The sequence below is a fragment of the Mauremys mutica genome, chromosome 16 (assembly GCF_020497125.1).
Source record: "Mauremys mutica isolate MM-2020 ecotype Southern chromosome 16, ASM2049712v1, whole genome shotgun sequence".
NCBI lineage: Eukaryota > Metazoa > Chordata > Testudines > Geoemydidae > Mauremys > Mauremys mutica.
The window spans coordinates 3,587,281-3,612,747 of NC_059087.1; the positions used below are offsets into that span (position 1 = coordinate 3,587,281).

The 25,467-nt window shown below is 50.4% G+C and overlaps 1 protein-coding gene across 1 annotated transcript; it reads left to right on the top strand.

Moving 5' to 3' along the window:
* Window positions 1-5,301: 5,301 nt before the first annotated feature.
* Window positions 5,302-20,996, top strand: LOC123351234 (glycolipid transfer protein). Its single transcript, XM_044990499.1, has 5 exons — window positions 5,302-5,450; window positions 16,806-16,867; window positions 17,682-17,815; window positions 18,891-19,041; window positions 19,992-20,996. The coding sequence occupies exons 1-5, from the start codon at window positions 5,348-5,350 to the stop codon at window positions 20,172-20,174; spliced, it is 633 nt and encodes a 210-aa protein (XP_044846434.1). The 5' UTR covers window positions 5,302-5,347; the 3' UTR covers window positions 20,175-20,996.
* Window positions 20,997-25,467: the final 4,471 nt, after the last annotated feature.

A 25,467-nucleotide genomic window follows, 5' to 3' on the forward strand; every position in this document is an offset into this window, starting at 1 on the left:
TTGTTTTAGGCACTTGTTGCTACCTCAGGTACTTACTGTGCCTTAAAATCTTACACCATTATAAGGCTTTCATGCACTGTAAGTATTTATTGTGCTCTAAATATTTAAGGCAGTTTAAAGTTATCCTCTTCATCATTTGAGTTAACATAAGCACTTATGCCAACTCAAGACCTTTATTCTTTTTCTAAAACCCAGGAAATTAAATGCAAAAAATTGCACCAATTTACTATTAGTGCTGCAAAGTGCAAATCACAAAGACTCAGAAAATACAGAAATTCAGGTTCCAACAGCAACATTAACCTGATTGTGATGCACATATGCGATGTTCTGCACTTGTTTTGCTGGTTAAATGTCCTGTTTGATATCTTACTACGTGTAGCCCAGTGGGCCAGCTTACCTGTATTCCAGGCATTGCTTTGTTATCCTGCTTTATTATATTTAGTAGCAATGCAAGGAACCTCCAGGCTTTTATCCTGTAAGATTTGGCTTTAGCAGATAGTGTGAGGCTTGAGGCCTATAACCTTTGGCACAGATAAATTTAGGTAACTCATAAATTCTAGGGAACAGAAAGTAGCAAGCAAGAGGGGGATTTTGTCCAGAATACTGACATCAGCCACCCACAGAACATAGCTGACACCAGCATCTGGAAGGTTCCGGACAGAACGTCCGACCGCAAAGGTGCCATGACATCAAATTCACGTGTATGCTAATAGGGTAACATCATGTTTACACTAACTGATAGAAAACGGACACCTTAAGGGGAGGAAATACAAATTAGGACCTCTATTGATTATGCATTGGACATAGCAGCGTCAGCGTAATCTACTATAAAAGTGACATCCCAGGGGCAGCAGGAGGGTGGAGAGATGTAGACCTTGTGAGGGGCCAGAATGATGGCCACTGGGGAAGATGAGGACGATGACGGTGATGAGAAAGATAATGGTTGTCTGAACAATAATGGTTAACTATGTAAGATAATGGTTAAGTTGGTTAAGAAAGATAAGGGTGTAAGTATGGATGTCCATTTGTACTTTCTGTATTATCTCTATCTGCCTTGTTGAGTTTGTGTGTGTATAACTTTGCTAAATTATTTATAAATCATATATTTATATATAGAGAGAGTTCCTATAGTGTAAGTGTTGCACCTGGGCACATTGGGGTTCCCAAATTATATGATAATTTTCCAATAATCTTATTGGGCCTGATCTTGGGACAAGAACCTGTTAATCCTTAAGTTACAATTATATATACTCAACTTTGAGTCAGGCTACATATGCATACTGTAAAATGTATAATATACCTCGATATAACGCTGTCCTTGGGAGCCAAAAAATTTTACCGCGTTATAGGTGAAACCACATTATATCGAACTTGCTTTGATCCGCTGGAGTGCGCATCTTGCTTTGATCCGCCCCCCTGGAGCACTGCTTTGCCGTGTTATATCCAAATTGGTGTCATATCGTCAGGGCCGGCTCCAGACCCCAGCGCGCCAAGCGCGCGCTTGGGGCGGCGTCCCAGCGGGAGGGCAGCAGGCGGCTCCGGCAGACCTCCCGCAGGCGTGCCTGCGGAACGTCCGCTGGGACCGCGGCTCCGGTAGACCTCCCTCAGATGTGCCTGCGGAGGGGCCGCTGGTCCCGCGGCTCCAGTGGAGCATCCACAGGCATGCCTGCGGGAGGTCCACCGGAGCCGCGGGGCCAGCGGACCCTCCACAGGCAGGTCTGCGGGAGGTCCACCGGAGCCGCGGGACCGGCGACCACTAGAGCACCCCTCGCGGCGCGCCGCATTGCTTGGGGCGGCGGAAATCCTAGAGCTGCCCCTGCATATCGTGTCGTGTTATATCAGGGAAGGGATGTATATGTAAAACATAGAGGAGATGTCAAGTTAATGGGGTGTTGGAACCTCTACTTCTGCACTTTCTGATTTTAATTGTGCTACCTTAACATTGCATTAACATAATTTTGATATATTTAATTATGTACAGGACTTTTTATGAAATTGTGCCTTTGAGACAAATTAGTGAAGATGTATTATTCAGCAAGTTGCTTCTCAAGGATACTGCAGTGATAGACAATCTGATTCAGGCTTCTGTCACTAACAAGTTCTATATCTATAATGGCGCCTGCCTCGCTTCATGGGATTAATGTTAGTTACTACAATTTACTACATTTCTATCTGGTCTTTTCTTCCCAGCGTTCCATTTCCCCATGGCTGTATTTTGTTTCAGATGTGCCATGGAGCCCAGTATGACTTTAGGGAAAGCACTCTCTTTGCCCATGAAAAAAGCACTGCACCTGGACTTTGAGTGGAAAAAGCACTCTGTGTGCTGGTTTTTGGTTTGAATCTCTTTTTCCTCCCTTTTGAAGGAGTGCTTAAAATCCACCATCTGCATGTCAAGTTTTTTAAGCCTGATCTAACAGGGACAGTAAGTTATGTGCCATATAAAAAATTTAGCTATATTAAATAATTAATGACAAACTAGATTAGAATACCTCATTAAGGTCTGAGAAAGGAACCTCTGGAACAGGGCCAATGAAGTATAAATAAAGAGTCTGCACAACCAGTCAGTTTTACCAGCATGTGTTGCTAGGATTATAGTTTGATTTATAGATGCTATTATAGAGAAAATCATATATAAACACATTTCTGAATTGTGTTCAGTGCAGATGCTCCAGCACAGTTCTGTCTCACGTGGCTCTGCCCTGCGAGGCAGAGCTGTAATTGGCAGATATTTTCACAAATGGGGAGAGCCAACGCAGTTTGAGACTGCAGTGTGGACAGGCACCAGAAGGCACAAAATTCTGTCTTAAGCGACACACTGTAGTTCCTGGCACAAAAAGGCCTCGAGAGACATTTGTCCCTGCCAGGTTGACCTTTAGCCAAGAAAGCAGTGAAATATATTTTGCTCCTGGGCCAGAATGGGATGTTATCCTGATCAGGTTAATGACCCAGCACAGGGTTCTTGGCATAAAATGCAGCATTTAAAAGCAACTGAAAGATACATTTTGGGAGGGGAAAACAGATAAAAGGTTGTCAGGATAACCTCCACAGAACACAGGGACCAGTCTCCGTTTTTACAGCTCTGGCCTGCAAGCCTACCTTTGAAAGCCATTGGTGCTGGCTGCTATTAACTCAGCTTGGCCAGCAGGCATGTAGGCCTTTGGTGCTGGATGGCATTAATTCCAGAAGGGTGACTTGGCTAGCAAGCTGCCTTCTGGGGAGAATGCTAAGAATCGGTTTGGTCCACGGGGCACATCATGCATCACTAGTGCTACCTCCATCAATGGCTATTAGCCAGGATGGCAGGGATGGTGTCCCTTGCCTCTGTTTTGACAGAAGCTGGGAATGGGCGATAGGGGATGGATCACTTGATGATTTCCTGTTCTGTTCATTCCCTCTGGGGTACCTGGCACTGGCCATTGTTGGAAGACAGGATGTTGGGCTAGATGGACCTTTGGTCTGACCCAGTATGGCCGCTCTTATGTTCCATGGGAGTCATACTGGGCACCTCTGCAGTGGGGCGTGCTGGGCTTTGTGATGCAGCTTGGCTGGGGAGTGTTGGGCACTGTTGCCACTACCATAGCAGGACGTGCCTGGTGCTTTGGTTGGCACTAGCATACTGGTGCATGCCAGGGGCTGTGTCTGGCACTAGCATGGCAGGGCGCACTGGGAGCTGTGGATGGCACTAAGGTGGGGCACACTGGGCACTGGCACTAAAACACCATAATAGTGGCTCAAACTATATGTATACTCCAAATTAAAAAAACAACAAAAAATGCCACCGTGGCTAAACAACAAAGTAAAAGAGGTGGTCTGAGACAAAGACTTCCTTTAAAAACTGCAAGTCCGACCTTACCCAGGAAAACAGAGAGGAGCATAAACTCTGGCAAGTCAAGTGGAAAAGTAAAATTAGTCAGTCCAAAAAAGAATTTGAAGAGCAACTAGTAAAAGACACAAAAACTAACCGCAAAATGTTTTTGAAGTACAGGAGAAGCAGGAAGCCTGCCAACCAATCAGTGAGGTCGGGCTGCTAAAGGGGTGCAGGCAAAGAAGACAAAGCTGTTGCACACAAGCTAAATGAATTATTTGCATCTGTCTTCACTGCCGAGGATGTGAGGGCATTTCCCACACCTGAGCCATTCTTTTTTGGTGACAAATCTGAGCAACTGTCCCAGATTGAGGTGTCCCTTCAGGAGGCTTGGGAACAAATGGATCAATCAAACAGTAATAAGCCACCAGGACCAGACAGTGTTCACTAGAGTCAGTGCTAGCCCATTGCGGACCCTAAGCAGGAAAATCCCCCCCGTACTAAAACAAGCAAATTCTTATACTAAAAAGTGAATAAGGGGGCCCTTGAGCTGCTCGGGACCCTAAGCAGTTGCCGTCTCTCCCTAGGCCTAGCACCAGCTCCGGTGTTCACCCAAGAGTTCTGAAGGAACTCAAACATGAAATTGCAGAACTATTATCTGTGGTATGTATATGTAACCGATCACTTAAATCAACCTCTCTACCAGATGACGGGAAGGGTAGCTGATATAATGTAGATTTTAAAAGAAGGTTCCAGACATGATCCTGGCAATTACAGACTGATAAACCTAAGCAGTACCAGGCAAAGTATCGTAAGAACGGCCACATTGGGTCAGACCAATGGTCCATCTAGCCCTGTATCCAGTGCCTTCTGATAGTGGCTAATGCAGATGCTTCCGAGGGAATGAACAGAATTATCAAGTGATCCGTTCCGGGCACGCAGTCCCAGCTGCCAGCAGTCAGAGGTTTGGGCCACCCAAAGCAGTGGGTTGTGTCGCTGACCAGCCTGGCTAATAGCAATTGATGGCCCTATCCGCCATGAGCTACCAAGTTGTTGTTGTTTTTTTTTACCCAATTATCATTTTGGCCTCCACAACATCCCCTGGCGAGGAGTTCCACAGGTTACCTGTGGCTTGGGGGAAGAGGTCCTTTCTCCTGTCTGTTTTCAACCGGCTGTCTATGGATGTCATCGGGTGACCCAGGCTGCTGTGTTTTAGGGAGGGGCCCATCCCCTGGGCCAGGCCTCCAGGGGGCGCGCGGGCCAAGGGAGGCGTGGCCGTCATGCTCAGTTCCGGAATGGGCGGGCCCGGGCGCTCCGGCACGGGGAATGGGCGGGCCTGGGCAGGCCCCGGTGATTGGGCGGGCTGGGGCGGAAGTAGCCCGGTGATTGGTCGGGACCGGTCAGGCCGGCAATGGGGCCCCGCCCTAAAGAGGTTCTTGCCGGCTGCTCCGCCCCGCGCGCTCAGTGCGAGCCTTGGCGGCGGCGGCGGCGGCGGCGGCGGCTCCGGTCGAGCTCGCGGAGCAGGCGGCCCCGCCCCCAGCCATGGCGCTGCTGCTGGAGCACGAGTTCCGGGTGCTGCCGGCGGACCGGGAGATCGAGACCGGCCCCTTCCTGGACGCCGTGGCGCATCTGCCGCCCTTCTTCGGTGAGGGGCCGGGCAGCGCCCTGGGGTGCGGGGCAGGGGGGGCAGCGCCCCTGGGCGGGGGGCAGGTGGGGCTGGGGAGGGGAGAGTGGCGAGGAGGGGTCTGGCATGAGGTGTGGGTCTGGGCAGGGGAAGTGGCCTGGGCTGGCTGGGGAGGGGGAAGCACCCCTGGGGCGTGAGGGAAGTTCCCCGGGGGGAAGCACCCCTGGGGCGTGGGTGCAGGGGAGGACCTCATGAGCCAAGCTGAGCCAGCTCAGCCCCAGGGATGTGGCTTGTTCCCCCTCTGCCTGCTGGAGACCCCAGTGCCCTGCCTGCTGGGTTTCAGCTCCCTGTGCTGCAGTGGCATGGGACACTCGGTGGGGTGCAGGCAAAGGGGAGCCCTTTGCTCCTTGCCGGCCCTGAAGCTGAACAGCCCCTGTTCCAGCCCGAAGGGTGCTGTGGACAGGCTGGCCCCTAACACACCCTGTGCGCTTGGACCCCTGTCCCGGCCAGGGGGCAGATGTGCCTAGCTCAGCCCTGGCAGTCCAACCTGAGATAGACACAGATGTCAAGCACAGCCGCTGTGCTGCCTTTGAGCTGAGTCCAGGGGTCTGTCTGTGGGTAGCTGATAGGGTGCGTGTGCCCTGGATATCTGTCACGTCTGAGCCATTTTCTCACAGCAGCTGTTTGGTGAGCTCAGGGATCCTTCCCTGTGCCCTGCAGATCACTGGCTCGCTGTGCCCTTGTGTACCCAGCCACCTCAACAGTGCTCAATTTTCTGTTTCAGGTAGTGTCAGGATGCTCCAGGCTGTCTCGGATGCGCTCAGTTAGACAGAGGGTCAGACTGTATTGACTGGCACACTGTACTTATCGCCTGGAGCTGAGAGAGTCAGGAAACCTTGTACCAGATCCTCAGCAGCTGTGTTCAGAGAGGTGTGAGGGTTAGCAACACCTGTGGGAGTTTGTTGGAGAGGCTCTGTGTGTGGGGGGGGTGGGTGGGGGGGGGGGAGGGGGGTTCAGCTGGCTTGTTAATCAAGAGTTAAGGCATTTCTAGCACTTTGCCAGTGCAATGGCTAGTGTTTCATGTGCTGCTTTTTTAAATGTAGGAAGGAAAGCTGTATTAGGGAAAATGGTGTAATTAACACAGTACAGCTTGTGTGTATAGATGAGCCCTTCGATGGCTGTAATCCAGTTAAAGATGTACAGTGCCTAGTGTGGATCACTTTTATTGGTATAAAGCTGCTCATACCAAGATAGCTCCTTCCTGCACAGGAATAAGCTACAAGGGTGTGAGAGAAAAATGTTAACACCTTAAACATGTAATATGCCAAGGCCTATGCTACATGCTGTCTTTGTACCTGCATATGGTATGGCTGTGAATGAGTTGGTAACTTTTTGGGCTGGAGAAGGGGACTCTAGAAAACAGAGAAGCTTGGCACACCCTTAATGTTACCTAAACTGCTTTCCTGACTTAAGCTATATAGCACAACCCTTCAGAGAAGGCTTTCTCTCCTACATGTGGGGTTCTGTGTTAATGTACACAGCTCTGTAATGGTATGTGGGGCTTTCATGTGACATGGTTACATCAGCCAAATGCACCTAAACATGGTCAACACTTTAAGTGTGTGGAGAGGATGAGATCTGTTTGTACATGAATCTCACCATGAGCCCTGTATTCATAGAATATCAGGGTTGGAAGGGACCTCAGGAGGCATCTAATCCAACCCCCTGCTCAAAGCAGGACCAATTCCCAACTAAATCATCGCAGCCAGGGCTTTGTCAAGCCTGACCTTAAAAACCTCTAAGGAAGGCGATCCCACCACCTCCCTAGGTAACCCATTCCAGTGCTTCACCACCCTCCTAGTGAAAAAGTTTTTCCTAATATCCAACCTGGGTCTGCCAGTGTTTCTGTTAGGAGTTTTAACTTTCTGGGGTTTAAAGCACTGCTTGTTTGTTCTGGCCTCAAACCCAGCACAGCTGTGATCTTAAAAAAAGAAAAGAAAAAAAAGGGAGGGCGGGGCAGGGCAGGGCTGTTTGGTTTTCAAAAGCCTGGGAGACTTGGCTTGTGGTTGTTACAATCCCCTAAGAGGAGGGGCACAGGCAGGTGTAAAGTGATGATTCTCTCTAATCTTGGACTCAGATAATGACAAACTTTTCCAGCACTTCTCCCAGATCTTAATACTGTATATCAGGAGGTGGCTGAGGTGACTGTTAAACAGCAGTCTCCCCCTTTACAATTCAGCTGAATGAGTTGCGTTGGAGTAAGGTGAGGGGGTCTGAAGGCAGCATTTAAGGCTACATAGTGTGTTGAGCCCACAAGGGCTTTGTAGGGAAACTTGGTGCCCAGGTGAGAGATCCAGAAAAATGTATCTGGAAGAGCCACAGGACAAGGGAGTGTTTGCCTGGCCCCGGGAAAGGGCATCAGTGAAGCAGCAGCCTCCCATAATTTCAGTGCCCAGCTCAAGGAAAGGGGGATTTTGGGTGGTGATATTCCTTCTTTCCCTGCTCCCTCAGACTTCTTCTAAATGGAGACAGTCCAAGCACAAGAACAGGCCCCCCATGCCCTTGCACTAAATATCCTGATGGTGCTTGGGAAAACTGCATCAGTTATTCTGCCTCAGCTAGAGTTGGCAGCACCTCCCGTCATGGATTTAAATGGGAGACCGTTGCCCAGTCCCCAAGGAATTGGCAGTCTAAATCATGTCCTAGAAAATGAGCTCCCCAGACATAAAATCTGCTTGCCTGGCATCTAGTGTATTGATGGGACAATACATTGTTTACTTGCTCACCCCAGGGGAGTGGACAAGTAGGCCACAAGGCTTGATGCAGAATTTATGGGTGATTTTCTCTGGCCTGTGTTACACAGGAGGTCAGACTAAAAAAATCTACCTGAAATGTTGTTCTGTTTCCTGAGACAGACGTTCTGTTGCATGAGAGACCTGGGGATGAGGCTGAGTTGCCTACTAACAATTGCATTCTCTTTGCAGTTACTGGATCAGTTTTGTTCAGTGGCTGAGATCTGCATGCCAGTTCTGATGGGAAAGGGGACAGTTCTTACGACTTGGCTGAAAAGTCAGCACTCGGCTGAGCAGCCTGCAGGGTTAACTAAGCAGGGATGTTGAAAGTAAACCCCCACTCTTCACATCTGCACAAGAGGGTTGCAGCTAAAGCAGAAGAACTGGCTTGATGTTTATTGCCAGGGCCCTAAAGCCCTGCCTAAGCTTTAGGACTGTGGTGAATGCCTGCTCAAGAATTCATGTAAGGTTTGGCTAGGGTGGATTTGAACTTCCATGGATTCTTGGTGGATGCCTCCTCTGATCAATTGATCCTCAAGCAGTGATGGCAGTTAAACTTCATACCTTGGGTACATCTGCCTCTAAAGATTTGCTCTTTCACCGCACGCAGAGGTGAACTCTGCTTCCCTGTGATGTCCTATAATGGGTCATGGGGCATCTTTTCCTGCATGGTCTGACTATTTCCTCATCCTTTCATCTCTCTCTGCACCATGTCTCTCTCTAAACTGAGTTTTCAGCCCCACAACATTTCTCACTACTGTACTTTCTGTAAAGCTTTCCCTCCTTCCCACCTAGGCACTCACAATGTTTGGCAATTGTACCCCACACCTAAAAACCAGAGGATTAAACCTACTAGCCAAAGATACTGACTAGGTGAGAAGCCAATTTCTGTGCCCCCTACCTTCTCAGGCTGCTTGCGAAGAGGAGGCTGTTGGGATTCCAATGAAGTGTTGACCCTCCCCCCAGCACCTGGCTTTGGCAGTGGAGAGGGGTCTGCGACTCTGCCTGTCTCTCCTCCTCAGGTTTTGATCTGTCTTCCCAGTGGAGATCTCCAGTGCCTGCCTCAGCTGTTACAGTGGTTGCCAAAGTTTTTACTGAGGTGACTGCGTTTTGTGTCCCCTGCTCCTCCTCGTCTCAAACCTCCAGAGCCCTGCTCTCCCCTCCCCCAAGCCGCCTGCTTGGCTCCCCCCAGCCTTCCCTTGCTCTTCCTCGCCCAGCCCTTCCCCCTACTGCAGCCCCAGCCAGCTCCTCTCTCTCAGCTTGCTGGCTCCAGCTGCTTCCTTTGCTGCTGCTGCTGCCTGGATCCCACTTCCCACCCTGCTGCCCCTGGCCCAGCAGCAGTGAGTGCAGCAGGGGAGAGGAGGAGGATGCTTCCTCAGCATGCATGGGGTGAGGAGTGACATGGGAGGACAGTGACAGGCAACCCACCTACACCTTTCCTGTGACCCCCAGTGGGTCAAGATCTGTCATTTGGGGGACACTGACTTACAGCTCTTTTGAGCAACAGTAGGGAAGCTGACTTGATTCTGTTAGTTTCATTGCTGCCCAGAGAGTTCTGGCTAGCAGCAGTAATACTGACAAGGAATAGTTCAGTTTTCACCCTGTTGTAGTTTGGCAGAGGCCTTGGAGCTGTAGGACTGTATCAATTCCCTTCTGCTTGCATTTGCAGAGTTATCGTTACAATCACAGGGGTTAAAATGGAAGCTTAGATTCTGCAGCTGTTCCGATGGTGCTTTCCCAGGAAAGCTGCATGTTTCCCTGAGCATGTGGGTTTGGCCTGTCCCAGTAAACTAAACCAGTTTTTAATATAAATGTTTGACAGCCAAAAGAATTAGTTATGTTCCTGATTGGTGTTATCTCCTGCAAATTACTCAGTTAAGTGGAATGCAGTATATTAGAAATCAGCCCAGTTCTCAGATAAGTAGCATGCTTCATAATTGAGTGTAACTGAATCTTGCCACCAATCCTGCTCTGTTTATAGGCAGGGTATAGTGATGCTTTGCTTTCTCTTGTTATATGATATCCAAGTGAATAAGGAGGCATCTATCCTTCAGTCATTTGGTGTGTGGTCTATAGAAAAAACTTCAGCAGTGCAGTGTGTTAACGGTGACTGTCTTTGAAAGGCTACCAATACGTGTCAGCAAAGGGAATCTAGAGCAAGAAGGAAGATCCTGAGCCCTCACCCAAAACAATGGGAGGTCTCTGAGTTGACTGCTTGTGTGAGCTTCGGTGGTTATTAGATGTTGCTATTGCTGTTCTGATCAAGAGGGAAAAATCCCCAAGGTGTGTTGCACTCTGTATGGAACATCAATTCATCCCTCCAACCCAATAGTTACTTTTGCCTGATTTTGCAGCATAAGCATGACTTAGGTAAGTGGTGACTCCCTCTACTGGATAGGAGGGGTAGAACAACTTTTCTTTAATGGCTTGGAAAATGAAGGTAACAGCAGCACAAGTAAGAGCATTAACCTTTCTGCAGTGCTGTGGGGAGGCAAGTATCCTGGCAGCATCCTTCTAAGTGAGGTGGGGATTGTCTTTTGATGGATCAGGTTGAGATGTGGAACATAAATTAAGTGGAACTCAGCTACTCTGGTGATGGGGGGGGCACCTTTTAAATGTGTATAATTGTTAGTGACTTGTCTGTGGTCTACATCAAGTGGGTACTAGAGCCAGGGTTAGTGCCTGGGCATTGCTGGCTCCTAGTACTGTGTTCAGTCCACTTGGTCATGCTGTGTTCCATTGCAGGCCTCTCCTGTCTTGCTGCATTGTAACATGCTGAGCTCCTCCTGGCAGTTGGATGCCAGTGGATTAGGTAAAGCTGTTGGAAGAACATCAGGGCTACTTCAGCGAGAGATGCTGCTCTCTGATGTCATTCCGCATGTCAGCTTCCTGGAGTCAATGGAGGCAGTTAGGGCCAGTAGGATTTGTCACCATTTACAATAATGCTGAAGAGTTACTCTGATGCCATCTGTCTAAAACACCAAACAGAAGCCCCTCCTGAGCTCCCTGGCTCTGCTGAACCCCTTGCCCAGAGATGGGCAGGGATGCTCACTGAGCATGAGAACCTCTGGTCAGTAGTAAAGTCAGCAGCCCTCCGGGGGGAGGGGCGGGAGAGAATCTCTTTCCAATGTGGAGCTGTTTTACACCTGCAGCCCTGGAATCTGTGATTGCACAGAACCTACTCCAGCTTGGTCCGGAGAGGGTCTGGAACAGTCTGTGTGAAGGGCAACTCTGTGTCGCCAAGCAGCGGTGTAAAAAGGGCAGCAGAGGTTCCATGCTTGTCTCAGTGACGATCAGATTTCTCAGAGTACAAGAGAAGTTGTTTTCTTCTGGCAGCCCCACACATGTTGCCTGTGACAGATGAGTGAAGGCAGGATTTGGCTTCGTGACTGGAGCCAAGTTCACAGTTCGGTTATAGCTACCGGCAAACAGTGCTAGACTCTATCTGGGGTAAAAAACAGTAACTTCAAATAAAAACGTTGACTCTGAATTCACATGGGGAGCAACAGATCTGTTGAACAAAAATGTCACTCCTTACCAGACCCCTAGCTACATCCCAGCAGACGGTTTGAAATATGATGCCTTAAAACTTCCCTGGCACGCCCATCATTGCTATCAGCCTGCGGGGCGTGCTCATGGGTGAGAACCAAAGCATCTCACAAAGGGATCATCCCACGTGTGGTCTGCCTGGCTCAATCCTGTCGTAATCCAGTGACTGGTTGGATTGCATCACTGGACAACTCATGCAGTAGAAGGTTAATTGGCGAAGGCCCCAAACTGGCTAAACGACTTGAGTTGAAAAACTGTTCAAATTCCCTTGAGTCAAACTGGTCACTGTAAGAGCCACCTGGGCCAGCCAAACCACATCAGAGGGAGCTGAACAACAACACAAGATCATGATTTAAGTCACCTGGAAGATCAGGGTAGACCCCAGATTGGAGTCCAGTGCTTTAACCACAGGATTGCTGTCCTTGTCCTGTCCCCGCTCACTGCTGGGGCACTGGAAGCTTGGTCTTCTGGGCAGTGACCTTTATAGTACTTCATGGCTTCCCTCCCTCCACCGCACTAGCGGTTGGTTGAGTTCTTATGGCATTGTTTCAAATCAGGCTTGGGGAGGACTTTGTTAAGATGCTATTGTGGGAAGGCAGCTTGATAGACCAGATTTCAGCCTGAAGTGATGTGCATGTATTGTCACTCCAAGAACCTTCTCCATTTCCCAGGATTCCTTTCCTTGAGCCAGCCCTTCAAAAACACAGCCCAGCTTTGCTGTGAGAGAGGAGCTGTCTGTCTCTCACCAGCAACCCTCAAACACAGCATAGGGCAGCCTGGTGACGCTGGCAATAGAGGCTTGTCTCAAAACATCTGTTCAGAAATCTGGTTTTATCACACTGTGACCTTACTGAGCTCCCCATTCCCCTAGTGCAGACAGAGTTGTGTTAGGGAGCAGTATCCAGAGTAACTTGTGTTATAAACACACCACAGTGAAGCCATTAGCAGCCGCCTCCTTCACAAATACCTATAATGATGGTCTTATGTAACCACTGACACATCTGCAGTGTAATTTAAAGGCTTGTTTACACTTGAAAGTTAATTCAGCTCAAAGTAGGGTGTGGATTTAACATGCGATATCTGTTCTGGACTAACTCGTGTGTGGACATGCCCTAAAAAGCCTGATTTTTATTAGACATTGGGATATTTCAACACAGTGGATAATCTGCTGTTAAATTGTGAGGAAATCAAGTGTCTGGTATAGCGCAAGCAGAAAAGAGGGGCTGATTATCCATCTCACCCTCAGCTTTATCACCAGCTTCTCCAGGATTTCTTCCTGGGATGAAATAGGAAGGTGGCACCTCACTGTAGAGGGTATAAAAGTTGCTAGGGTGAGGCAGCCAGCAAGAGTCAGTATGCTGCGTTCTGGGGCAATGCGACGCAGAAGGACTCAGTCTGAGTAACTGAGCTAAAACTGGTAAAACAGGAATGTGAAAGGCAGAGCAGTTGTGTTCACAGGACAGGGTTTGTGCTAAACGTATCCTTGAACGGGCTGCTGCAATAAGATCTTATGGGAGCAAGAAGCTGCTTGTATCCTTATGCTCTGGGAATGCTCCTCTACAGCCACATGTTTTGGGCAGAACGTAATTGCCAAGTTAGTTTTTTTCCTAGCAAATAAAGCTGTTACAAGCTAACCATGTAGTTTTAAATCTAATGTATGTTCATTGGAAGCTGAATAAATCTGAAAACCTTTGGCTCAGCAGAGCACTAATTGCTAAAAAAGTAGTGCTACAAAAACAAATCCAAAAAGCAGTCAGTGATTGGCGCATAGACAACATAAACTAGGCTGCCACGGAAAGAATTGTATACCATAAGAGTCTCAGATAGAGGATGCTTTCCTAAAAGGATCTGAATGATCCTATTAAATGCATACCCTGCTCCTTGCCCAGCCTCTGAATTTTGCTTCTGTTCATCTTGTTCTAATGTTTTTCCCTCCTCTGCATGTAGAATTAGGCAGAATAAGATTTAAAACTAGTTGGATTTTTATAAACCAATTGTAAATGGTAATGCAAATTGATTCATATTCTGTATAATCAGATGTTGATGTTGAAAGCTTGCATATGGAGGGATGGGGGAGGCCTGTATGTGTATATTGAAAGTTTTAACCAGTTAATGGTGGGAAGAAAGAAGCAGCTTGTGAGCACTGTCAGGGGCCATGGCTACACTTGCAAATTTGCAGTGCTGCAGCAGGGTGTGAAAACACACCCTCTCCAGCGCTTCAAATTGTGGCGCTGCAAAGCGCCAGTGTGGTCAAAGCCTGTGTTGGAAAGCTGTGTCCCCCTGGGATGGCTGCTGCTCCGGTTGATTGGGATCTCACTGCAGCTTCTTTCTGGACAGCCCTGAGCCCTTTTCCCAAAGTAGAATGGGCTGTGGGGAGCCAGAGAAGGGGTTTGGCAAACAGCGCTTTGCTCACCTAACCCGCTATCTTTGCCGTTCAGTGGCACGGCGGCCAGCATTCCTTCTCAGCCCATCCCCGTGGACATCACTGCTGCTTTGGGTCCTGCCAGGCCCAGGTTCCTTCTGGCATCCTGTGCCCCCCTCGGCTTTCCTGGCTTCCTCCTGGTTCTCCCTGCCTGACTGTTCCTGGAGGGGACCCTGCTCTGCTCTCCATCTTGTCCCTCTGCTCTCTCCGGGTTGAGACTGTGCAAGTGAGCTCACCATCCTCCTGATGCTGAAGGCTCAGGATCTGCCTCTGCTCCTGACCCATCACCTTGCCCTGGCTGCCATCTCCTTTGGGAGTCTGGCTTCAAGCTCGAATGTAGCATGGCCAAGGCTGTGCTCATGTCCTCTCCTTTTCAACCAGTGCAGTGATGGACTGGGGCCTCTAGGTGCTGCAGTAATGTATGTCCTAGGTCAGACACGTCTCCCATCAGTGTGTTGGGGACGGGGGAGCTCGTCCCGTGGAAATGAACCAGTTCACTTGTCTAGTGTGGATGGGCCTGGCGGTCCCAGGCTGCTGGCTAACAGGATTTCCATAGTCCATGGGGGAGGGGCAGGGGCATCATGACATGTGTACAGCAGCAACTTTTTTCTAAGCAGACTGGCCGGCCCCATGCAGAAAAATCCCAGTGGGGAGTGTGGTGCCCATGGTGCACTGCCAGTGGGGATTACACTGTATCAGAGCCCCAGCCACTGGGGGTGGGGGGGAGGATATTTCATGAATTGCCCCAGTTGCATTTCCTGGGTTGATGTTCCTCAGTGGCAAACCCAGAGTGCTGATTCTGCTGCCTTTCCATGTCCTGGTGTCAGGCCGTGCGTCTCTCATTGCACGGGTAGAATCTGTTGCTAAGTTAAATGTCCATCAGACAATAGCAGTGTTCTGTTCCAGTAGCTGCCTCAGTGGTCATGCTCCTGACAATGTCTGCTATTGTGGGAGAATTGCATTACAAAAGTCCCTCCACTAAAGCAGAGTATAAAGCAGTATAATGGCTGCCTTGATTGCCAGCCACTATAAATGACTTGCTGTATCTCTTAATTGAATGCATTGATTTTACTGAAACACTTTGTTCGAGCTCCATAAGTCACAGTACAGTAACCTAAACCCCCTTCAAGTTGGGTAAAGTAGTGAGATGGCGTGAAAATGGTTCCCAAGTGCTTGTGGTACCTGCCCACATGGCTCTCTCTGCCTGAGGGCTCTGGCCTCTGGTGCTCTGCTGTTCTCTGGAGTAACTCTTTGCTTTAGGGCAGATGTTCTTGAGAGCCAGCAGTGCAAGTGTGCCAGGGCCCTTCCCCATCTCGGTGTGTAACTCTGGGGATCTGGCTGAAGCACAAGAAATTAAAGCTTCAGGCTTCAATAAAGTGAATTTGGTGATGGTGAAGTGCAGGTGCGTCATGGGCAGCCATGAAGCTGACCTGGCTCTGCCTTGCTCTCGTCATTCCCTCTTCCCCGTTGTCAGTGTGGTTCTGCCCCGGCCTGGCGGAGCGCTGGGAAGGGTGAGTGGGATCATTCAGCCTCTGGTGCCTCCTACACTGCTGGGAAGGGGCTGACCATGGAGCTGGGTTTCTCTGCTTTGCGTGCTTGTCCATGGGAGCCCCCCGACTCCTGGTCTATTTCAACCCAATCCAAATTCAGGCCTGTAATCTAGAGATAAAGGGTCTGTGTCCCTTGGCATCTCTGCTGGATCTAAATATCATTGCCAGCCCTGTGCAAACAGGGTCCAGGATTTCTCTGAAGGATTGTTCAGGGTCAGGAAAATATTACACACTAACTGAAACCAAGCTAACGGTCGGTGGCGCTGCCCTTCAGTTAACCAGCCTTGATTAAAAATACAGCGCACAACAATGGCAGGGAGGAAGCAGTCAGAATCCACGGATTATTGCTGAGAACTGAAACTGGTGCCCCTTCCTCGGGGTAACTGGTGTGTGAGCTGTCCCAAGGGAAGAGCAGAATAAAGACATGGCACTGGGCGTGGCCAGCGCTAGACCCTCACCTGGGGTCGACATGGTAAAAGTGAAGTGTGTTTTCCCTGCGTTCTTCCCTCTGGACAGCTCATGCAAACATGCCTCCTTTTGAGCAGTGAGAACAAGGCCATAAAGTGGGGGCTGAAGTCAGATTCCTCAACAAAGGAAAGAGTTCAAACTGGGTCATGTGTAAGCACTAAACCGCTGACGAGTGACAGTGAAGATGAAACAGGGGGATGTAGTGTGATGTGGTGGTACAGCATGACCAAGCTGACTGCCTTGAGAGCATTTAGACCTTAAGCAGGACTCACTTCCTGCCCCAGTAAATTGGTGGTACCAGTGGTAAGAGCTGAAGCTGAATTGTCCCTGAAATGCTGTGAAGATAGAAGCAGTAGGACTGCTTCTGAGTTTTGCCCCAAGTGTGTGTGGTTATTTATCCACTGGACACCCCCTTTGTAGCTCGGCTGTTTGTAAATACCTCATGCTTTTCACCCTGGCTTGTTTGTAGCTGATCTGTTGCCTTTTGACTCTGTTTCAGAGGTATTTGGTTGTATGCCCTGATTCAGGGATCTGTTCTGTGACATAAACTGGCTTTCTGTTGGCCTTCCTGACACACCCTCATTATTTTTTCTAGATTGCCTTGGGACACCAATAGTGTATTCGCCAGTCAAAGCAGATCTAGCTGGAAATATCAAGGTAGGAAGGGGTATCCCTGAGATCTCAGATTCTTCAAGACCTGTATTCTGATGTTACTTGTGCTACATCACCGAACTCCAACACTAAAGGCTACAATCACTAATTGTGCTGTGCTGGGGAGACTTGAATATGATGAATTTCTCCCATGTGAAGCTGTTATCAAAATGGAAAGCTGTGAATTGGAGATGGCAAAGAGGGTGACACTGGGTTTCTTAGCACAGCTTCAAGCAGAGGAGCATTCAGTCCAGGGTTTCTTCTTTCTTCCTACCACCTTCCCTTCCCCCTGCCAAGACCTCTGTATAGGTTCAGGTTCGACACTTGCTATTAGGGTTCTTTTACCGGATTTAGCTCTGTATTGACTGGCCTCTTCAGTTAGTTGCTTCTGCTTGAAATCCCCCACAGTGCCTATAGCAATGAATACAAGGAACAAAGCTGGTGTGAGAGCACCAGCCCAATGTCTCCAGCAAGCCTTGAATATTCTTAGTTACATTGCAGTCATAAAATGGGAGTCTCTTCCTGAAGGCACCTGCAGTTCTGTGGACTTGGGTTTCCAGCAAAAATGCTCTTTGGCTAGTTCATCGCTGACTTCCCCGTTTATGCGGCTGTGGTGCTATCTACCGATGTTAAACACCCTGAATTCAGATAAATACTTAGACCATTTTCCCTCCTCCTCCTCCTGCAATGTTGCTGTACATTGCTAAGCTGCCTGTAATGGGAGTGCATAACGCTGCATTTTAATTGCAGTATGCTCGTTTCTAAGGCTGTAGGCTGCTTTCAGGCAAAGCTCTGAATTATTTCCTTTGGTCAATTTCAGAAAATCCGAGCAGTTTATGAATCAAATCCCACCAAGTTCAAAACGCTAAAGAACATTTTGGAAGTGGAGAAGGAAATGTATGGACCAGCGTGGCCAAAAACTGGTGCAACACTGGCACTAATGTGGCTAAAAAGGTGAAGTGTGGATTCTGTGGCTGTTGCACACTTGTGGGTGTAAATCTCTCTAGACTTGCATGCCAAATGTTGATTCCACTCCAGAGAACGAGTCGCTCTTCTTGGCTCTGGCCTAGTTAAAACTCCATTGCTATTAATTTGTCCCCCTCCAGTGTCTGTCACCTGGTAAAACAATGCTGCTGTCTTCCCTATGTAATGTCTGTTCTAGCACAGTGGTTCTCAACCAGGGGGCTGCGGGACCCCACAGCTGAAGCTCAGAGCCCCAGCAGAGCTGACCCTCCACACAAGGGTGAAGCTGAAGGCCCAGGGCTGAAGTTGGGATCAGAGTCCCAAGCACCCCATATCCCTCCATCCAGTGCCTGAAATCTGGAGCTCCAAGCCTCGAGGCATGTGCGCACCCCCCCCCACACACACCCAGTGGCTGAAGCCATCAGCAGGGCTGAAGCCTGGTGCCCCTGTGCCTGCACCAGGCTGAAAATGGGAGTCCTGAGCCTCTGTTTCCAGCAGGGCCAAAGCCCCAGCAGAGCCAGGGGGCTGAATCCCAGAGCCCCTAGCCCCAGCACCTGTCACAGGCTAAAGCCCTGTGCCCCAGCGGGGCAGGAGCCAGGAGCAGAGCCACAGGGCTGAAGCCCTAGTGCACCCTCCCTCCCTCCCCCCCATGCCCCCAACCCAGTTGCTGAAGCCAGGAGCCCTGATCTTGCCCCTGTCTCTTCTCTCTTCCACCCCTCCCCTGCTGGTGGGGGGGGGGGAGCTCAAAAGAAGGTTTGGCCTAGACCACGTGGGCTACCTGGTGCACACATGATAGGAATGGTAAATTCTGGAGAGGCCCATGTGAAAACCCTGGTGCAAGAAATTCAGAATCCTGCAGCAGCCACAGCCTGTTAACCTCCCTTGGAGGCATTTTGAGACTGGTACCGTGGATGACACTTGCAGGGAGTTGCCAAGCTGGCAGATGCTGCTTCTCTCATAACTTGGGCTGACAGGTGATAGTTGAACTGTGAAATGCCTGACGGACAGTTGTGTGTCTAGTGCAAACCTCTCTCACAGCTGTTCTGTGCTCTCCTTATTCACTCAGGGGCCTGAAGTTCATTCAAGTTCTCCTGCAGAGCCTTTCGGATGGCGAGAGGGATGAGGAAAACCCGAACCTCATCCGAGTCAATGCACTGAAAGCCTATGAAATAGCTCTGAAGAAATATCATGGCTGGATGCTGCAGAAGCTCTTTTCAGTGAGTGCCTCCAAAGGGACCGGGGGAGAGACGCCTGACTGACCGGACGGGTGTAGCCCCTGGAGCTGTGCTTCATGGTGAAGGTGGTTGGGAGTTGGCGCCTAGAGGTGTGCTCTATAAATGCCTTTAGTCTCTCCTGCATAAGGAGTGCAGGATTGGGCTCTGATCGGCTGCTTCTAGGCTTGGCCGGGAGGGGACATGATTTTCCAAAGTGTATCAGGATTTGGGAGTCCATCTACACACTATAAAGGAACCTGACTTCTCAGAGTGCAGAGCTCCTGCCTGCTGAAAACCCAGCCCCTGGGCTTTGGTCACTAGTCACTCCTGAAAATCCTGGCCAGTTGGGGCTATGCTTGGGACCCCCACAGGGGACTTGTGGGCTCTGGGCTAGTATCCCTGAACCCAAGGAGATGCTCAATTCTGAGTAGCCAGTGGGGTTACTCTGGAAGTTTTGCTGCTGTAGATGCTTGTCACAGCAACTTCTGTGTAGCGGATTGTTGGTCTCGGCTGCACTTGTAAGAACTCACTTAGATACTTTGGTGCAGAGCCGGGAGTGTTCTGCTTGGGGGATGGGCCCTAATAGCGCCAATGGGAGCCTGGGCAAGGCAGTGGGAGTTTGTGGTAGGCAGAACGGACAATGGTGAGCTCGGGGGCGGGGGGGGGTGTCTCGGCAGTGGGGCAAGGGATGGTAGTGCTGATTTAATCTTCTATACTGAGTATTTCCTCAATTAGGCAACTTGGGTGCAAAACTTAAGTTTCCTGCCACCTTTTGGCTTTAAGCCTTGTGGGCCTGCTGCTTTGAGGTGCTGAGTTCATGCAGCTTCTAGGGTGCGTACAGCCCAAGAGGGGCTCACTTTATCATCCATTTGCACAAAACCAGTGTGAACTCTGAAGTGCACCAGGTGTCCTGCCTACCTCTGCTTCACTACAAGTTCTTCCCCCTCTCTTAGGGATCCGTCTATGCTCTTCCATACAAGTCGGATTTACTGAAGGCTCTCGAGAAAGGAAAAGACGTGAATGAGGAGGAGACTATAGAGAAGATCCATCAGTTCCTAGCAAAAGCCACTCCTGTGCTGGATGCGATTTATGATATGTACACAAAAATGAATGCAGAACTGAACTACAAAGCTTAACATTTGCACAGGACTCCTACCAAGTATAAAATAAACACTACCTTCACGCTGAAGTGGGAACCCTAAATCACTGAGCACTGGGGCTGCTCCTGTTCATCAAGTGACTGAGATTCCTGGCCTGGATATGCAGGGAATAGCCTGGTTTTTAAATAGTTTTTTCTATAGAAACAGAGCACTAAAATAATGATTGTATCTCAAATCTTCATGGAACTTCAAACACCTGTTTACCAACTGGGGAGCAATGAAACTTTCTACTCTTTGCTTAACAGATTTCTTTAAAGCCAATCTGGGGGAATGAGGTGTAACTGACAACAATGCTAAGCTGCTGCTATTTTCTGGCTTTACCTCACTTTTAGATAAGTGTGTATCTTGTGAAGATATTGGTATATAATTTGGATTGCCTGTATATTTAGATATGAGTTTGTACTCCCATTGCAGCAGTTACCTGTGATGGCCTGTGTGCAGGGTGAATGTGGTTAAACAGCTTGATTACACTGTGACTGAGAAGCTTCCAGAATAATGCCAGAAATTTGCAAGAAAATAAGCTTTCAGTGATTTCTCTTCTCCGCCCCCCCCAGTCACATTGATACCTTGTAGGATTCTGCGTCTCCTCCAGTGTGGGAATGGTTTCTTCTGCCTAACTATTTCTTCAGGGACAGTTACTCCAAGTTAAACCACTTGTAACTTCTGTGTGTATCTTTCTAAAAATTTCTCTCCAGAGACACAAGTTGCCTTAATAGTGGTTTGTGACACAACTGAGCCTTATCTTAGCACAATGCGGGAGGGAGGGGAGAGAACTTCAAATAAATGCTAAAAATGAAACATCTGTTTTGAAATTCTTTTGATGTCCTCTGACTAGAGAAATTCCTTCTCCTTGGGTGCCAGTCTCCTCACCCCATCTGTTCTCTTAAATTTTACATGGAGCATCTGTTTGATAATGCTTCACTCTGCAAACATCTGGAGTCCTAGATATGCAGTTAGATCATTCTAGTAGCTAAATTACCTACAAGCCTATTTCAGAGCCAGACTCCTTGTAGCTCACCAGCAGATGGGGCTATTTGCTGTTTAGCCTGATCCAGCTTTAGTTCAGCTGACTTTTATATTTGCTATTTAAACTTTATTTGGCTGTCCTGTTCCTCCAGCTTTTACCAGGGTGGAGGCAGAGTAATGGGGTTCAAATTGCCTGCTGCCTTTTCCTGCCTGTTTGTTTTTTGTTTTGTTTTTACAGGACACCTTGGCTGTCTTAACTGGGCCCAGAGTTCTATTGTTTAAAGTATTTCCATGGGATCTAGCTACACTTTCAGGTACTAGGCTCTGCTTTTTCCATCCCCATGCTCAGCATTAGGAGAAAAGGTTGGTTAAAATCTGGCCAGGGGCTCATCTGATGCCATGCTTAATACTTTGTTGATCTCAGAGTAAATTTAGTGCTGCTGGAACATGCCAGCATTGTCCCCCTGTGAGCTACAGAACAGGGCAGCACCAACCCAAGCGGCCCATGGCTGCCCTCTAAACATGCCCTGGCTCGGGGCATGCAGGAAGCCCTAATCTATGGAAGGAAGGAAAAGTTGCTCAATCACAAGCCCCACCTTGCCATTTCTGCGACTGCACACGGGGCTGCTGTCAGCAAAGTGAGCAGATAGAGAAGGGAGCTTGGGGAATGCCTGGTCAGAGGGGCAGCCATCTTCCAGCAAGGTGCAGAGGCAGTGGGTAGAGAAGGCTTTAGCTATACCTTGGCTTCCAGAGCAAACAGTGTTTTGTTAGCACTCTCTGAAGGTGACAAGCACGGGTGACTGACACAAATAAGGCACTTGTGTGTTCAGAATGATTCTCAATGGTGTTTTGTGGGACGCCAGATTATTTGAAAGCAAGGGATGGAATGGGGAGAGTGTAGTGTATAGTGGTTACAGACACACTAAGGATTGGGCCCTATCCTGTTCCCCAGTGGGAGCGTTACACTGACTTCAGCTGAAGCAGAATCAGGCCCATTGTCAGTGACAAATACCATTCCAAGAACATTCAGAACAGCCACAGTTTACAGAGCAGTCCTTAAACTGGCCAATGGCCCGCTGAGAGCATCACGGCACTTGCAGGTGGTCCATGGGCATCTGGCTGATCCCTCTGCACAGGGTCCTCCCTGTTCCCAGCTGTTTCATTATGTTAAAACCTAAAAATAAGCATGTGTTCCTGTGCTTGCTCTTGCTCACTTTACATTCTGGCTTCTGCAGCTCATTGTTCACTGACCAGAATTTAAAAAATCCCATCAGCCAATCCAAACTCCCAAACAGTATGACATGTAAACCACCGCATGGTTAGCCGCAGTCTACTCTGCAGCTGGCTATTGCATGTGATGTATCATATTCTGCTGTCACCTACTACAGGGTAAATCCAGCCTGATTTAAACAGAGTTGGTCTAGATTTAAGCTGGTGTAAACAGGAACAGACTTTGGCCCAGTATATTTATAGCGAAGGCATTCCCAGTGCAGGTATTCAAGAATGGTTCTGTCTTCAGCCTTCACTCTTTTATGCACCAGTCTCAGTCAGACAAAATGTTTATCCATTATTGCAAATACATTGTCTGTGGATTTAATGTCATGGGCTCAGTGACTCGAGCCTTGGCTATGGCAGCCTCTGCTCTGCTCCGTGTGGGCACTAAGCTTTCATATGCTTCTACTTTGCCCCAGTTATAATAACCATCAGTGCCACCGGAATCCCCTCTTCAGACCGGTGAGTGATCGTGGGCTGGGGACGTTGGCTTGCGTTTGTCTGGAAAGCACCGTGCACATTCATGTGCTGTGTAGGACACAATGACACCAGAGGTAAGGGCTTCATTTGACCCCTTTGTGCATATGCACTGTTACACGAGCACACACTATTCTTTGCACAGTATGCCTGCCTCATTCAGCCTCCAGGGCAGCGCTTGCTTAAGGAGCTGCTGTGGATGTGTCGCTAGAGGGTGATGGAGGCACACACTTTGGAGGTGCTTTCACAGCTCTGGCAGACAGCAAAGCAATGCTGAGATTCAGGAATGCTGGGGGCAGTTCCAGGTTGGGGTGGGGGTGAGTTCTCTAGTGGTTATAGACCCTCCTGCCCTGTCCCCCACCCCAGGCTCCCCGTGTCTCCTTCGGCTCATATTCCACCCTGCTGCCATCCCTCCCCCAGTCCCTGCCCATTCACCTCACCTGAGTCCTGCCCGTTTTCCCCTCTGCTCCTGCTCCCATGTTCCCCTGAACCCTGCTCCTATCCTCTCCCACCAACTCCTGCCCTTTCCCCCCCAGTTGTTCCAACTCTTTCTGCTCCTGCCCCCTCCTGCTCCTAACCTCCCTCCCATCTCCCCTCCGCCAGGCTCTGGGAGCACTGAGAGCAGCATGGGAGGGCCAGGCTCCCTGCTCTCACTTCCAGGGCCTGGTGCCACAGCAGTCCCCCAGCTGCCAGGAGATGCAATGGTAGGGAAAGTCCTGCTCGGCCCCTGCAGCCCTGGGCTGGAGCATGCTCAGTCACTCTGTGGTGATGGTGCATGTTCAGTCTGGTCACAAATGGCCACACTGCAACGGGTGGAGCATGCTCAGTGCCGATGGACTCCGGAGAATTTAGCTGCCAAACTCTAACAAGTCTCTACTGAGCATGTACAAACTGAGATTTTTCAAAGGCTAACTGCTAAATTTGGCAGATTTTCATGGGAATAGCAAAAGGCACTTCTCTGACACTGGGCAATCCCACTGCCATATTTCAAGTGCTTTCTCTAAAGCATGGAGGTGCTAGAACTTCCCAACAGAACAGCTCTATGAATTTTTTTGACATGGGCAAAATAATGTATTTCCCTTTAATCTCATTCTATAAAATAGCTGAACCATTTTAGCTGAAACTTTCCAAAAAAGTTCAGCTGGAGGCAAACACCTGGCATGGAAAATTTCATCCCAAATGGTTAAAGTTTGGCAAAGTTATAAGCAACTGAAAACAGGGTCTTATAACTGAAGATGTCAGGTAAACTTAAGTATAACGTTACCTGCTCTGCTTATAATAGATAATAGTACTTTGCCAACTCCAGCACCCTGTCCATTCAGCGATCCCAGTGTTCTTAACCCACTTAAATGAAAGCCTCCTAAGCAGGCATTATATGCATTTACAGACAAAGAAACAAGCAGGGCTGCCTAGAGGATTCAGGGGGTCTGGGGTCGAATTGCTGCCGAAGAGCCGGCACTTCAGGGGCGGGTCCCAGGGCAGAAGGACCCCCTGCCGCCAAAGTGCTCTGGTTGCAGGGAGTGGGTTCCCCGGGGCAGGGTCTGGGCGCAGGGAGCGGGCCCCATGGGGCAGGGGCAGGGCACGGTTCCCCAGGTGCTGGGCAGGGCAGGGTCAGGGCTCTCAGGGAGTGGGTGCCCCGGTGCCAGGCAGGGGAGAGTTGGGGTGCAGGGTCTGGGCAAAGGGAGCAGGTCCCCTGGGGCAGGGCTGGGGCACAGAGAGCGGGTCCCCAGGTGCTGGGCAGGGCAGGTTCGGGGCGCAGGGAGCGGGTCCCCCGGGCAGGTCAGGGCACAGGGAGCAGGTCTCCCAGTGCCGGGCAGGGTAGGGTCGGGGCGGAGGGAGCGGGTCCCCCGGGCAAGGTCGGGGCACAGGGAGCGGGTTCCCCGGCGCAGGGTCCGGGCAGGTCAGGGCACAGGGAGCAGGTCTCCCGGTGCCGGGCACGGCAGGGTCGGGGCGCAGGGAGCGGGTCCCCGGGGGCAGGGTCAGGGCGCAGGGAGCGGGTCCCCCGGCGCAGGGTCCGGGCAGGGCAGGGTCGGGGCGCAGGGAGTGGGGCCCCCCGGGCTGGGGCAGGGCGCAGGGAGCGGGTCCCCCGGCGCAGGGTCCGGGCAGGGCAGGGTCGGGGCGCAGGGAGCGGGTCCCCCGGGCAGGTCGGGGCGCAGGGAGCAGGTCTCCCGGTGCCGGGCACGGCAGGGTCGGGGCGCAGGGAGCGGGTCCCCCGGGCAGGTCGGGGCACAGGGAGCGGGTCCCCCGGGGCAGGGTCGGGGCGCAGGGAGCGGGTCCCCCGGGGCAGGGTCGGGGCACAGGGAGCAGGTCCCCCGGGGCGCAGGGAGCGGGTCCCCCGGGGCAGGGCCGGGGAGCGGGTCCCCCGGGGCAGGGTCCGGGCAGGGCAGGGTCGGGCCGCAGGGACCGGGTCCCCCGGGCAGGTTGGGGCACAGGGGGCAGGTCCCCAGCTGCCGGGCAGGGGAGGGTCCAGGTGCAGGGAGCGGGTCCCCCGGGCAGGGCCGGGGAGCGGGTCCCCCGGGGCAGGGTCCGGGCAAGGCAGGGTCGGGCCGCAGGG

Bases quoted from the DNA above. Each gene is read 5' to 3' on its own strand.
- LOC123351234 (XM_044990499.1), top strand. From the start codon at position 5,348: ATGGCGCTGCTGCTGGAGCACGAGTTCCGGGTGCTGCCGGCGGACCGG. The intron at 17,816-18,890 runs GTGAAGTGTGGA...TTATTCACTCAG, and splicing joins GCACTAATGTGGCTAAAAAG to GGGCCTGAAGTTCATTCAAG. The intron at 19,042-19,991 runs GTGAGTGCCTCC...CCCCTCTCTTAG, and splicing joins TGCTGCAGAAGCTCTTTTCA to GGATCCGTCTATGCTCTTCC.